The sequence below is a fragment of the Oncorhynchus gorbuscha genome, unplaced genomic scaffold (assembly GCF_021184085.1).
Source record: "Oncorhynchus gorbuscha isolate QuinsamMale2020 ecotype Even-year unplaced genomic scaffold, OgorEven_v1.0 Un_scaffold_1176, whole genome shotgun sequence".
Lineage (NCBI taxonomy): Eukaryota > Metazoa > Chordata > Actinopteri > Salmoniformes > Salmonidae > Oncorhynchus > Oncorhynchus gorbuscha.
The window spans coordinates 79,654-96,003 of NW_025746035.1; the positions used below are offsets into that span (position 1 = coordinate 79,654).

The 16,350-nt window shown below is 46.7% G+C and overlaps 1 protein-coding gene across 1 annotated transcript in view; it reads right to left on the reverse strand.

The window, feature by feature from the left end:
- The window catches only part of LOC124021706 (slit homolog 2 protein-like), a 38,798-nt gene extending 36,415 nt beyond the window's left edge, over positions 1-2,383 (reverse strand). The window contains exon 1 of the mRNA XM_046336822.1: positions 774-2,383. Coding sequence (XP_046192778.1) covers positions 774-964 — 191 coding nt within the window. The 5' untranslated portion in view covers positions 965-2,383. The remainder of the gene's footprint in view (positions 1-773) is intronic.
- Positions 2,384-16,350: the final 13,967 nt, after the last annotated feature.

Consider the following 16,350-nt stretch of genomic DNA (forward strand, 5'->3'; position numbering starts at 1 on the left):
TATTATAGCCTTCAGGGAGGAGAGACAATAAACTATATAGTGACTACTGTCCTAATACCCCTGGTCTATATTATAGCCTTCAGGGAGGAGAGACAATAAACTATATAGTGACTACTGTCCTAATACCCCTGGTCTATATTATAGCCTTCAGGGAGGGCAGACAATAAACTATATAGTGATTACTGTCCTAATACCCCTGGTCTATATTATAGCCTTCAGGGAGGGCAGACAATAAACTATATAGTGACTACTGTCCTAATACCCCTGGTCTATATTATAGCCTTCAGGGAGGAGAGACAATAAACTATATAGTGACTACTGTCCTAATACCCCTGGTCTATATTATAGCCTTCAGGGAGGGCAGACAATAAACTATATAGTGACTACAGTCCTAATACCCCTGGTCTATATTATAGACTTCAGGGGGTGGGGGGGTGACAATAAACTATATAGTGATTACAGTGACTACAGTCCTAATACCCCTGGTCTATATTATAGCCTTCAGGGAGGGGAGACAATAAACTATATAGTGACTACAGTGACTACAGTCCTAATACCCCTGGTCTATATTATAGCCTTCAGGGAGGGGAGACAATAAACTATATAGTGACTACAGTGACTACAGTCCTAATACCCCTGGTCTATATTATAGCCTTCAGGGAGGGGAGACAATAAACTATATAGTGACTACAGTCCTAATACCCCTGGTCTATATTATAGACCTTCAGGGGGGGTAGACAATAAACTATATAGTGACTACTGTATATACTCACAGTCTCTCTGCATTGCGTGGTATATTCCTGGGAACGCTGCGGAGACCCTGGCCGTGACAGTCCACAGTAGAGCCGGAACAGGAGCACTGCGCCGGGCATGGCTGACCCTCTGCCCGGCTGGACAGCCCCAGGACCACCAGGACCAGCAGACAGCGACACAGACCCAGAGCTGAGGCCGACCGTAGGGACATTATCACTGCAGTGGACTGGTTTGGTAGCCTACCAAGGAGAGGAGCCGAGGAGTCACCGAAGGGTTGTAAATCCACAGGAGGAGTTAAAATCCCACGAGGAGAATTCCAACTCGTTCTCTCTCTCTTTCTGTTTGTTTATTTTGTGTGCTTTGCTCCTCCTCGTTGTTGCGGTTTTATTGTAGTATATAAAAATCACATGTCAGACGAAACCCGCAAGTCTGGATGACAGCGGCCGGGCGGAAAGAGAGTGCGGCAGGGCGGCAGGCTGGTAGACGGACAACTGGCGCTAGAGCGGCACAAAGTTCTCCCACATGGCCGCGGCATGCAGTGCGGTAATCCCCTCCGTGTGAAGCGATGTATACACGGTAAACCCAAGAAACACCTCCTAATGAACCTTTGGCGAACACACACACACACTCGCCCTCTCCTCTCACACACACACACACCAGGTGAGATTAGACACAGCGCGAGGTGGGTGAGTGATTGGCTGTTATACTATTCATTCACAGCACGCGCAGAGCGAAGAAATCGTGATCTCGTGCAGGTCAACGTGGCTGAGGTATTGATTTCCCTTCAGACGTCCGTTTAACACCGGGAAGAGCCCCGTGCTTAGAATCACACTCCGTGTGTGAGTTGTCGGTGAAAGAGCTCTCCGAGACTGCGTGTGTGTGTGTGAGGGAGAAGAGAAGAAAACGGGAACGTTTCCACTGCGTCTGTCCAAGCAACACCTCGCACGCACACACACACACACTCAATCCCTCTTTTCTCCCTTCCTCTCACTCTCCCTTTCTCTCTCTCTATCACTCGAACACACACACACACACACACACAATGACGAGTCTGCGTTTTCCTCCGAGGCAGAGCGACGCTGTGCGTTAGACCACTCTCTCTCTCTCTCTCTCTCTCTCTCTCTCTCTCTGCAGTGGCCGGCCACCTGATGCCGTGAGCGGTGTAGAGAAGAGACGAGGCCCGTCTTGGAAAGTAACCACCGTAAACCAATCGTAACCTACGGGTCGGTGCACCTTCAAAAATCACTCTTGAGAGATCCTTGAAGGTTACAAGTGTTCACCACAGCAGCAGAAATACAAAATAATCCAAACCCAGGAGCGGAAACACAGCGGAGGACAGTAGCCTAATTAGGAGGTTGTTAGATCCAAAACGGTTCAGGTAGTAGTATCCCAAATAAACCCCGCAGGAAAGTTGAGGTAATGTTGCAGGAATAGTAACGAGTCAAAGGGAGGGGGGGGGTAGAGAATACCTCCGTGTCTCTGTCTGCAGAATCAACCGGGGTTTGTTTATAACAGCGCTGCGTCAAACCTGTTCAATGTTACAAATTCTCCTAACCGCGCGTTTCGGTTGTCAATCTCATCCGTTAATCCGTGCCGTTTATTTCGGTGTTTCTGTCTCCATGGGCTGGGGGGGGGGGGTTTCACCCTCTGTTTTTAACGTGCGAACTCACAGCAGTGTGGACCAGGGAACTCCCTTTCCAACCCCAAGCCCTGGAAGCTTTATACTGGCCGGATAACTCCTCCCCTACCCCCGCCCCGAACCCGACTCCTGCCCGCTACCCCTCTACCTTGTACGGTGCTCAAACACAGCGTCACACTGCCTGACGCAGTCGCGCGGTTTGTGTATCAAATCTTAATACTGGTTTCTACATATCAGACAGAGAGTATTGACCTGATGGATAGATCTGAGGCAGTGGATCTTTTCATCTCTCTCTCTTTATCTCTCTCTCTTTATCTCTCTCTCTCTTTCTTTCTCTCTCTCTCTCTCTCTCTCTCTCTCTCTCTCTCTCTCTCTCTCTCTCTCTCTCTCTCTCTCTCTCTCTCTCTCTCTCTCTGTTGGTGTGGGAGTGTAGTGTGTGTATCACAGGAGGCTGGTAAGCACCTTATTTGGGGAAGACAAGCTCATTGTAACGGCTGGAGAGGAACTAGTGGTTTCCATGAGTTTGATGCCCTTCCCTCTGTTTGTTATTATGACTGTCTTCTCAGCAGCCTCCTGTAGTGTGTGTGTGTGTGTGTGTGTGTGTGTGTGTGTGTGTGTGTGTGTGTGTGTGTGTGTGTGTGTGTGTGTGTGTGTGTGTGTGTGTGTGTGTGTGTGTGTGTGTGTGTGTGTGTGTGTGTGTGTGTGTGTGTGTGTGTGTGTGTGATTCAATCCCACTTTAACACTGTTTGTAATTGCTGCAGTGTGTGTGTGTGTGGGCATGCAGAATGTCAATTTTTTCCTCCTTTGATTCAATCCCACTTTAACACTGTTTGGTAATTGCTGCAGTAGCTGTGTTTATATGTGTGTGTGCGTGTGTGTGTGTGTGTGTGTGTGTAGGTAGGTAGCTACATCCCCAGGCCATGGGTACATAATAGCCGCAATCAACAGAGGGGGCAGGGAGGGGAGGGAGAAGGAGAGATAGAGAAAGAGAGTAAGAGGGAGTAGGGAAGGAGAGAGAAAGAGGGAAGAGAGGGGCGAACCCACTCACCGCACAAAGGGCCTCCAGTGTAAGACCTGAGTAGGGAAGGAGAGATTCACCTGAACCCTCCTCCCTTTACCTGACCTTATACCTCAGTCTCTACCTGACTATATACCTCAGTCTCTACCTGACTTCATACCTCAGTCTCTACCTGATTTCATACCTCAGATCTACCTGACTTCATACCTCAGTCTCTACCTGACTTTATACCTCAGACCTGACTTTATACCTCAGTCTCTACCTGACTTTATACCTGACTTTAAGACCTCAGTCTCTACCTGACTTTATACCTCAGTCTCTACCTGACTTTATACCTCAGTCTCTACCTGACTTTATACCTCAGTCTCTAGTGGGGACTTCAGGACCTCAGTCTCTAGACTACCTGACTTTATACCTCAGTCTCTACCTGACTTTATACCTCAGTCTCTACCTGACTTTATACCTCAGTCTCTACCTGACTTTATACCTCAGTCTCTACCTGACTTTATACCTCAGTCTCTACCTGACTTTATACCTCAGTCTCTACCTGACTTTATACCTGACTTTATACCTCAGTCTCTACCTGACTTTATACCTGACTTTATACCTCAGTCTCTACCTGACTTCATACCTCAGTCTCTACCTGACTTTATACCTGACTTTATACCTGACTTTATACCTCAGTCTCTACCTGACTTTATACCTGACTTTATACCTCAGTCTCTACCTGACTTCATACCTCAGTCTCTACCTGACTTCATACCTCAGTCTCTACCTGACTTCATAAGGAGACTTTATACCTCAGGGAAGACTTCATACCTCAGTCTCTACCTGACTTTATACCCACTCTACCGACTTTATACCTGACTTTATACAAAGGGCCTCAGTCTACCTGACTTTACCTGACTTTATACCTCAGTCTCTACCTGACTTTATACCTGACTTTATATCCTCCTGACTTCATACCTCAGTCTCTACCTGACTTTATACCTGACTTTATACCTCAGTCTCTACCTGACTTTATACCTATACCTCAGTCTCTACCTGACTTCATACCTCAGTCTCTACCTGACTTCATACCTCAGTCTCTACCTGATTTTATACCTCAGTCTCTACCTGACTTCATACCTCAGTCTCTACCTGACTTTATACCTCAGTCTCTACCTGACTTCATACCTCAGTCTCTACCTGACTTCATACCTCAGTCTCTACCTAATATATAATAATATATGCCATTTAGCAGACGCTTTTATCCAAAGCCTCAGTCTCTACCTGACTTGGCGTTATGCTCTACCTCACTGAGCTACAGAAGGACCTGACTTTATACCTGACTTTATACCTCAGTCTCTACCTGACTTTATACCTCAGTCTCTACCTGACTTTATACCTCAGTCTCTACCTGACTCAGTCTCTACCTGATTTTATACCTCAGTCTCTACCTGACTTTATACCTCAGTCTCTACCTGACTTTATACCTCAGTCTCTACCTGACTTTATACCTCAGTCTCTACCTGACTTTATACCTCAGTCTCTACCTGACTTTATACCTCAGTCTCTACCTGACTTTATACCTCAGTCTCTACCTGACTTTATACCTCAGGCTCTAAACAATAGTGAAATTAAGCGTGATTGGTACACTAAGTTGACTGTGCCTTTAAACAGCTTGGAAAATTCCAGAAAATTATGTCATGGCTTTAGAAGCTTCTGAAAGTCTAATTGACATAATTTTGTGTCAATTGGAGGTGAACCTGTGGATGTATTTCAAGCTCTACCTTCAAACTAAGTGCCTCTTTGCTTGACATCATGAGAAAATCAAAAGAAATCAGCCAAGACCTCAGAAAAAAATTGTAGGCCTCCACAAGTCTGGTTCATCCTTGGGAGCAATTTCCAAACGCCTGAAGGAACCACGTACTTTGGTGTGAAAAGTGCAAATCAATCCCAGAACAACAGCAAAGGACCTTGTGAAGATTCTGGAGGAAACAGGTACAAAATTATCTATATCCACAGTAAACCGAGTCCTATATCGACATAACCTGAAAGGCCGCTCTGCAAGGAAGAAGCCACTGCTCCAAAACCGCCATAAAAAAGCCAGACTTACGGTTTGCAAATGCACATGGGGACAAAGATTATACTTTTTGGAGAAATGTCCTCTGGTCTGATGAAACAAAAATAGAACTGTTTGGCCATAATGACCATCGTTATGTTTGGAGAAAAAAGGGCGAGCCGAAGAACACCATCCCAACCGTGAAGCATGGGGGTGGTAGCATCATGTTGTGGGGGTGCTTTGCTGCAGGAGGGACTGGTGCACTTCACAAAATAGAAAAACATTTGTGGGCAGAACTGAAAAAGCGTGTGTGAGCAAGGAGGCCTACAAACCTGACTCAGTTACTCCAGCTCTGTCAGGGGGAATGGGCCAAAATTCACCCAACTTATTGTGTGAAGCTTGTGGAAGGTTACACGAAACATTTGACCCAAATTAAACAATTTAAAGTCAATGCTACCAAATACTAATTGAGTGTATGTAAACTTCCCACTGGGAATGTGATGAAAGAAATAATAACAATAACAAATAATACTCTTACTATTATTCTGACATTTCACACTTTTAAATAAAGTGGTGATCCTAACTAACCTGAGACAGGAACTTTTTACAAGGATTAAATGTTAGGAATTGCAAAAAAAAACGAGTTTAAAAGTATTTGGCTAAGGTGTATGTAAACGTCCGACTTCAACTGTATGTAAGTTGAAAAACATTTAACGTCGAAAACACTGTTTGCGTGAGAGCAACCAGACAGCATTAAAAGAGACTGCGTTGATACACTTATCAATGACCTAGTTTTAGTTCATCCCGTTGTGTCACTGAGTTGTCATAACACTTCAGCTGGTGTGTATTATCCCCAGGGGCGTTGGTAGACACAATGTAAGTACCCTAATTTACAGTAACTGCCCTGAATGCCTCTGCTGACCCTACAGCTGTTGTCTGCAGTAATCATGTGCCTATGAACCAGAGTTATACTGTTAGCACTGAGGCGGTGTGCCCTAGTAGGAAGTCCACTGTGTGCAGCTCACCCTGCACTGACGTAAATAACATGAGCATGTCTACTTCTGCTGAGTTTCCCATTAAAAGCAATTAAAAACAAGCAAGCATCCCAGAAAAGTGCTACAAATTAGCCCACATTAACGTACAGCACCAGTCAACAGTTTGGACACACCTACTCATTCAAGGGTTTTTTCTTTATTTTTTACTTAGTTTTGTTTAGTTTAGACATTTTAACTATTAACACATTACAGGGATCATTGCACATTAATCAAAAAGTTTAAACAAATGAAAATATATTTTAGATTCTTCAAAGTAGCCACTCTTTGCCTTGATGACAGCTTTCCAGTCCATTTTCAATTAGTGGTACAGTCCCTGGGCAGTCCATTATTAAAAACAATTGGGGTCAATATAGACAGTCATTTGGCACCATAGGACATTCAAGTTTTTTCCATGCTTTACTATTTTCTGCATTGTTGAATAATAGTGACGACATCAACACTATGAAATAACACACACGGAATCATACAGTAATATACATTTCAGTGGCCTTTGCCTTATATGGTATGCCAAAATCTTGACGTATTGTGAAATCATACAGAAACTGCTGACATGTTTACAGGTGAGGTGTTAAACAAATCAAATGTTATATTCTTCACAGTAGCCACCCTTTGCCTTGATGATAGCGTTGCACATTCTTGGCATTCTCTCAACCAGCTACACCTGGAATGCTCTTCCCTACAGTCTTGAAGGAGTCGCCACTTGTTGGCTGCTATTCCTTCACTCTGCGGTCCAACTCATCCCAAACCATCTCATTTTGGTTGAGGTCGGGTGATTGTGGAGGCCACGTTATCTGATGTAGCACTCCATCACTGTCCTTTGTCAAATAGCCCTTAAACAGCCTGGAGGTGTGTTTTGGGTCATTATCCTGTTGAATAACAAATGATAGTCCCACGAAGCAAAAACCAGATGGGATGACGTATCCCTGCAGAATGCTGTGGTAGCCATGCTGGTTAAGTGTGCCTTGAATTCTAAATACTTCACCGACAGTGTCACCAGCAAAGCACCCCCACACCATCACACCTCCTCCTCCATGCTTCACTAAGCCCAAACCAGATGGGATGGCATATCGCTGCAGAATGCTCTGGTAGCCATGCTGGTTAAGTGTGCATTGAATTCTAAATATTTCAACGACAGTGTCACCAGCAAAGCACCCCCACACCATCACACCTCCTCCTCCATGCTTCACTAAGCCCAAACCAGATGGGATGGCATATCGCTGCAGAATGCTCTGGTAGCCATGCTGGTTAAGTGTGCCTTGAATTCTAAATACTTCACCGACAGCGTCACCAGCAAAGCACCATCACACCTCCTCCTCCATGCTTCACTGAGCCCAAACCAGATGGGATGGCATATCGCTGCAGAATGCTCTGGTAGCCATGCTGGTTAAGTGTGCCTTGAATTCTAAATACTTCACCGACAGTGTCACCAGCAAAGCACCCTCACACCATCACACCTCCTCCTCCATGCTTCACTAAGCCCAAACCAGATGGGATGGCATATCGCTGCAGAATGCTGTGGTAGCCATGCTGGTTAAGTGTGCCTTGAATTCTAAATACTTCACCGACAGTGTCACCAGCAAAGCACCCCCACACCATCACACCTCCTCCTCCATGCTTCACTGAGCCCAAACCAGATGGGATGGCATATCGCTGCAGAATGCTCTGGTAGCCATGCTGGTTAAGTGTGCCTTGAATTCTAAATATTTCAACGACAGTGTCACCAGCAAAGCACCCCCACACCATCACACCTCCTCCTCCATGCTTCACTAAGCCCAAACCAGATGGGATGGCATATCGCTGCAGAATGCTCTGGTAGCCATGCTGGTTAAGTGTGCCTTGAATTCTAAATACTTCACCGACAGCGTCACCAGCAAAGCACCATCACACCTCCTCCTCCATGCTTCACTGAGCCCAAACCAGATGGGATGGCATATCGCTGCAGAATGCTCTGGTAGCCATGCTGGTTAAGTGTGCCTTGAATTCTAAATACTTCACCGACAGTGTCACCAGCAAAGCACCCTCACACCATCACACCTCCTCCTCCATGCTTCACTAAGCCCAAACCAGATGGGATGGCATATCGCTGCAGAATGCTGTGGTAGCCATGCTGGTTAAGTGTGCCTTGAATTCTAAATACTTCACCGACAGTGTCACCAGCAAAGCACCCCCACACCATCACACCTCCTCCTCCATGCTTCACTAAGCCCAAACCAGATGGGATGGCATATCGCTGCAGAATGCTCTGGTAGCCATGCTGGTTAAGTGTGCATTGAATTCTAAATTTTCAACGACAGTAAATCATTTCCATGCTTCACTAAGCCCAAACAGTGTCACCAGCAATGCTGGTTAAGCACCCCCACACCATCACACCTCCTCCTCCATGCTTCACTGAGCCCAAACCAGATGGGATGGCATATCGCTGCAGAATGCTCTGGTAGCCATGCTGGTTAAGTGTGCCTGAATTCTAAATACTTTCACCATGCTTCACTAAGACAGTGTCACCAGCAAAGCACCCTTACACCATCACACCTCCTCCTCCATGCTTCACTGAGCCCAAACCAGATGGGATGGCATATCGCTGCAGAATGATCTGGTAGCCATGCTGGTTAAGTGTGCCTTCAATTCTAAATATTTCACCGACAGTGTCACCAGCAAAGCACCCCCACACCATCACACCTCCTCCTCCATGCTTCACTGAGCCCAAACCAGATGGGATGGCATATCGCTGCAGAATGCTCTGGTAGCCATGCTGGTTAAGTGTGCCTTGAATTCTAAATATTTCACCGACAGTGTCACCAGCAAAGCACCCCCAAACCATCACACCTCCTCCTCCATGCTTCACTGAGCCCAAACCAGATGGGATGGCGTATCGCTGCAGAGGTGACAGAGAGAAAACAAAGAGAGAGGTCATTGTTGGTGTTGAATTGTTTATGGTGTTTACAGTATTCATTTTTTGTGGGGAAATCCCTCATTCTTTCCTCTCTTGTTGTCTGTTTTGTGAGTCTGATGTCAGACCACACACACACACACACACACACACACACACACACACACACACACACACACACACACACACACACACACACACACACACACACACACACACACACACACACACACACACACACACACACACACACACACACACACACACACACACACACACACACACACACACACACACAGAGTATCCAAGATGCCAGAGTTCTGATGTCATCCACTCATCAAAGCGTGGATAATCGTTTGTTACAGGACTTGTTACTATAAACCTCTAAAGCCTTTTGCTCCTCCTTCTCTGATTCAAACTCAAGCTGCTTTATTGGCATGAAAAAACATTGCATCAATATTCTATACAATCCCTCTCTCTCCGTGTCTCTCTCTCTCTCTCTCTCCCTCTCCCTCGCCCTCTCCCTCTCCCTTTCCCACCTCTCTCTCTCTCCCTCTCCCTCTCCCTTTCCCCCGTCTCTCTCTCTCCCTCTCCCTCTCCCTCTCCCTTTTCCCCCCCCCCTCTCTCTCTCTCTCTCCCTCTCCCTCTCCCTCTCCCTCTCCCTCCCTCTCCACCTCTCTCTCTCCCTCTCCCTCTCCCTCTCCCTCCCTCTCCCTCCCTCTCCCCTCTCTCCCCCCCTCCCTCTCTCCCTCCTCTCCCTCTCCCTCTCCCCCGTCTCTCTCTCCCTCCCCCTCTCCCTCCCCTCTCCCTCTCCTCTCTCTCCCTTTCCCCCGTCTCTCTCTCCCTCCCTCCCTCTCCCTCTCCCTCTCCCTCCCTCTCCCTCTCCTCCCTCCCCTCCCTCTCCCTTTCCCCCTCTCTCTCCCTCTCCCTCTCCCTCTCCCTCCCCCGTCTCCTCTCCCTCTCCCTCTCCCCCGTCTCCTCTCCCCTCTCCCTCTCCCCTCTCTCTCTCCCTCTCCCTCCCCCGTCCTCTCTCCCTCTCCCTCCCCTCTCCCTCTCCCCCCCGTCTCTCTCTCTCTCCTCTCCCCTCTCCCTCTCCTCTCCCTCTCCCTCCCTCTCCCTCTCTCCCCCCTCTCCCTCCCTCTCCCTCTCCCTCTCCCTCTCCCTCTCCCTCTCCCTCTCCCTCTCTCCTCTCCCTCTCCCTCTCCCTCTCCCTCTCCCCCCCCTCCTCCCTCTCCCTCTCCCTCTCCCTCCCTTCCCCCCCTCTCTCCCTCTCCCTCTCCCTCTCCCTCTCCCTCTCCCTCCCCTCTCCCTCTCCCCGTCTCTCCCTCTCTCTCCCTCTCCCTCTCCCTCTCCCTTTCCCCCGTCTCCCTCTCTCCCCCCTCTCTCCCTCTCTCCCTCTCTGTCTCTCTCTCTCTGTGTGAGGTATGTTATAGTTGTTCTCATCCATGGATGTTAGTAATGATATCTGGAAAAAATATATTTTATGTGAAACACATTTAACACACATCTACACTCAAGCACACACACACACACACACACACACACACACACACACACACACACACACACACACACACACACACACACACACACACACACACACACACACACACACACACACACACACACTCTTATTCAACGTGGCACCTCCTTTAAAAACTGTTGCAAAGCGTTCCTCAAGCCAAGCCGTCATCAAGCTACTTTGACATTCAAAGCTACAAGGTAGAGGCAAGGGACCCCACAGACAACCTCCACTCCCAATGGGGGCACCTGCCTAGGTCACCTACTGCTTTGTCATGGATATATGCTATGCAGCTATGCAGTGCAATAGGACACCATCTACTGCCATTACGGGTTACAGTATAGCACAGGGACACTTACTGGCACGTTGTCATAGCGAAGGTATTTGACTCTATCTGTGTTACAGCACAGGGACACTTACTGGCACATTGTCATAGCGAAGGTATTTGACTCTAACTGTGTTACAGCACAGGGACACTTACTGGCACGTTGTCATAGCGAAGGTATTTGACTCTAACTGTGTTACAGTATAGACCAGGGACACTTACTGGCACGTTGTCATAGCGAAGGTATTTGACTCTATCTGTGTTACAGTATAGACCAGGGACACTTACTGGCACGTTGTCATAGCGAAGGTATTTGACTCTAACTGTGTTACAGCACAGGGACACTTACTGGCACGTTGTCATAGCGAAGGTATTTGACTCTAACTGTGTTACAGTATAGACCAGGGACACTTACTGGCACGTTGTCATAGCGAAGGTATTTGACTATCTGTGTTACAGTATAGACCAGGGAGACTTACTGGCACGTTCTCATAGCGAAGGTATTTGACTCTAACTGTATTACTATCAAATGGGAACCCCCCCTGGACAGCCGCTTAATCGTACGCTACACTCGCATTAAAACTTTTTGTGACTAGGGGGCAGTATTTTCATTTTTAGAAAAATAACGTTCCCGTAGGGATATTTTGTCAGGACAAGATGCTAGAATATGCATATAATTGACAGCTTAGGATAGAAAACACTCTAAAGTTTCCAAAACTGTAAAAATATTGTCTGTGAGTATAACAGAACTGATGTTGCAGGTGAAAGCCTGAGAAAAATCCAATCCGGAAGTGCCTCATGTTTTGAAAGCGCTGCGTTCCAATGCGTCCCTATTGAAGCAGTGAATGGGCTATCAACTAGATTACTTTTTCTCCGTATTCTATTCGGGTGTCTACAGCATTGTGACATAGTTCTACGCATTTATGTTGAAGAATACCCGTAAGCGACTACATTGCGCAAGTGGTCACCTGATGCTCTCAGAGAGATTCTCGCGTAAAATACAGAGGGAGCCATTACTCCAATCGGTCCTCCTGAAAAACCAATTCTCCCGATGGATATATTATCGAATAGATATTAGAAAAACACCTTGAGGATTGATTCTTAACAACGTTTAGCATGTTTCTGTCGATATTATGGAGCTAATATGGAATATTTTTTGCCGTTTTCGTGACTGCCATTTCCGGGCGATTTCTCAGCCAAACGTGAAGAACAAATTTCGCCAACAAAAATAATATTCTTGGAAAAAAGGAACATTGGCTATCCAACTGGGAGTCTCATGAGTGAAAACATCCGATGCTCATCAAAGGTAAACGATTTAATTTGATTGCTTTTCTGATTTGCGTGACCAAGTTACCTGCTGCTATCTGGACAAAATGCTATGCTAGGCTATCGATAAACTTACACAAATGCTTGTCTAGCTTTGGCTGAAAAGCATATTATGAAAATCTGAGATGACAGGGTGATTAACAAAAAGGCTATGCTGTGTCTCAATATATTTCACTTGTGATTTTCATGAACAGGAATATATTCTAGGAATATTTATGTCCGTTGCGTTATGCTAATTAGTGTCAGTCAATGATTACGCTCCCTCATGCGGGATGGGGAGTCACTATTAACATCTGCTAACCATGTGACCAATAACATCTGCTAACCATGTGACCAATATCATCTGCTAACCATGTGACCAATAACATCTGATAACCATGTGACCAATAACATCTGCTAACCATGTGACCATTAACACCTGCTAACCATGTGACCAATAACATCTGCTAACCATGTGACCAATAACATCTGATAACCAGGTGTATGTGACAAATAACATTTGATTTGATTTGAGTGGATCGCAGGCAAAGTGTCGACGTACCCCGTTGATTACTTATGGAATGTTGTGGAACGTTATGTGTTCTCTGCGATGGAACGTTGTGGGACGTTGTGTGTTCTCTGCAATGGAACGTTGTGGAACATTGTGTGTTCTCTGCGATGGAACGTTGTGTTCTCTGTGATGGAACGTTGTGGAACGTTGTGTGTTCTCTGCGATGGAACATTGTGGGATGTTGTGTGTTCTCTGCGATGGAACGTTGTGGGACGTTGTGTGTTCTCTGCGATGGAACGTTGTGGGATGTTGTGTTCTCTGCGATGGAAAGTTGTGGAACGTTGTGTTCTCTGCGATGGAAAGTTGTGGAACGTTGTGTGTTCTCTGCGATGGAACGTTGTGGAACGTTGTGTTCTCTGCGATGGAACATTGTGGAACGTTGTGTTCTCTGCGATGGAACGTTGTGGGACGTTGTGTGTTCTCTGCGATGGAACTTTCAGTGTGTAAACAACCATTTAAATCATTCCAGGTGACTACCTCATGAAGCTGGTTGAGAGAATTCCAAGAGTGTCATCAAGACAAAGGATGGCTACTCAAGAATCTAAAACATATTTGTATTTATTTTACACTTGTTTTGGTTACTCCATGATTCCATATGTGTTATTTCATAGTTGTGATGTCTTCACTATTATTCTACAATGTAGAAAATAGTAAAAATAAAGAAAAACCCTTGAATGAGTAGGTGTGTGCTTTACCTTACACCTCTCCTAACCCCTAACCCCTCTACTAACTACTTCCCCCTCTACAATCCCCTAACCCTCTACTTGTGTGTAGTAGAGATACCTGGCTGTAGACTTGACCCTTTATAGGTGATACCTAGATGTAGACTTTACCCTTTAGAGGTGATACATGGTTGTAGATGGACTACTGGACAGGAGGGCACTGCAGCAGGACTAGGACTTCTGATAAAACAACAGAGAGAGATGATGAGAGAGACAGAGATAGTGAGACATAGACAGAGGGAAAGATGATGAGAGAGAGAGAGAAAGAGAAGAGAGAGAGAGATTATGAGAGACAGAGAGAGACAGAGAGAGAGATTATGGAAGTGTAACGGCGTTCTTCGTTTGTAGAAAGAGAGTCGGACCGAAATGCAGCGTGGTGGTTACTCATGACTTTAATAGAAAAAGTGACACATGAAATAACTATACAAAATACAAAACAACAAACGGAACGTGAAACCTAATTACAGCCTATCTGGTGAAACTACACAGAGACAGGAACAATCACCCACGAAATACACAGTGAAACCCAGGCTACCTAAATACGGTTCCCCATCAGAGACAACGAGAATCACCTGACTCTGATTGAGAATCGCCTCAGGCAGCCAAGCCCATACAACACCCCTACTCAGCCACAATCCCAATAATACAAAAAACCCTATACGAAATACAACAACATAAACCCATGTCACACCCTGGCCTGACCAAATAATTAAAGAAAACACAAAATACTAAGACCAAGGCGTGACAGAGAGAGAGAGAGAGAGACAGAGAGAGAGAGAGAGAGAGAGAGAGAGAGAGAGAGAGAGAGAGAGAGAGAGAGAGAGAGAGAGAGAGAGAGAGAGAAGAGAGAGAGAGAGAGAGAACACACAGGAGACAAATAGAGAGAGAGAGAAAGAGAAGAGAGAGAGAGATGATGAGAGACAGAGACAGAGGGAGAGATTATGAGAGAGAGAGATAGAGGACACACAGGAGAGACAAATAGAGAGAGACAGAGAAGAGAGAGAGAGGGAGAGAGGGAGAGAGAAAGAGAAGAGAGAGAGGGAGAGAGGGAGAGAGACAGAGACGGAGAGAGAAGAGAGAGAGGGAGGGGAAAACAGAGTAGAAAGGGAGAGAGAGAGAGAGAGGGGGGGACAACACAGAGTAGAAAGGGAGAGAGAGGGGACAACAGAGTAGAAAGGGAGAGAGAGAGAGAGAGAGAGAGAGAGAGAGAGAGAGAGAGAGAGAGAGAGACAGAGAGACAGAGAGAGAGAGAGAGGACAACACAGAGTAGAAAGGGAGAGAGAGAGAGAGAGAGAGAGGGGGGGACAACACAGAGTAGAAAGGGAGAGAGAGGGGACAACAGAGTAGAAAGGGAGAGAGAGAGAGAGAGAGAGAGAGAGAGAGAGAGAGAGAGAGAGAGAGAGAGAGAGAGAGAGAGAGAGGACAACGCACAGTAGAAAGGGAGAGAGAGAGAGAGGGGACAACACACAGTAGAAAGGGAGAGAGAGAGGGAGAGGAAATTGAGGAGAGAGGTCTGCAGTGTGGGAAAAATCAATATGGTCTGTAGACAGACTGAAAAAGACAATCATCCTGTCTGACCCTTGCCTTGCCTCTCTGTGTGTGTGTGTGTGTGTGTGTGTGTGTGTGTGTGTGTGTGTGTGTGTGTGTGTGTGTGTGTGTGTGTGTGTGGACCAGAAGTCCTCACAAGAATAGTAAACCGACTGGAAGTCAGAGATATGAGGAAATTGTTCTGGTTCTCACTTGTAAAAAGGCTATTTTAGGTTCAGGGGTTAGTTGCCCTTTGGCAAAGTGGGTGGGCTAAGTCCTCACAAGAATAGCCTTGTCTCAGGATGGTAAGTTGGTGGTTGAAGATTTCCTCTAGTGGTTGGGGGCTGTGCTTTGGCAAAGTGGGTGGGGTTATATCCTTCCTGTTTGGCCCTGTCCGGGGTGTCCTCGGATGGGGCCACAGTGTCTCCTGACCCCTCCTGTCTCAGCCTCCAGTATTTATGCTGCAGTAGTTTATGTGTCGGGGGGCTAGGGTCAGTTTGTTTATCTGGAGTACTTCTCCTGTCCTATTCGGTGTCCTGTGTGAATCTAAGTGTGCGTTCTCTAATTCTCTCCTTCTCTCTTTCTTTCTCTCTCTCGGAGGACCTGAGCCCTAGAACCATGCCCCAGGACTACCTGACATGATGACTCCTTGCTGTCCCCAGTCCACCTGGCCATGCTGCTGCTCCAGTTTCAACTGGCCTGGGCCCTAGGACCATGCCCCAGGACTACCTGACATGATGACTCCTTGCTGTCCCCAGTCCACCTGGCCATGCTGCTGCTCCAGTTTCAACTGGCCTGGGCCCTAGGACCATGTCCCAGGACTACCTGACATGATGACTCCTTGCTGTCCCCAGTCCACCTGGCCATGCTGCTGCTCCAGTTTCAACTGGCCTGGGCCCTAGGACCATGTCCCAGGACTACCTGACATGATGACTCCTTGCTGTCCCCAGTCCACCTGGCCATGCTGCTGCTCCAGTTTCAA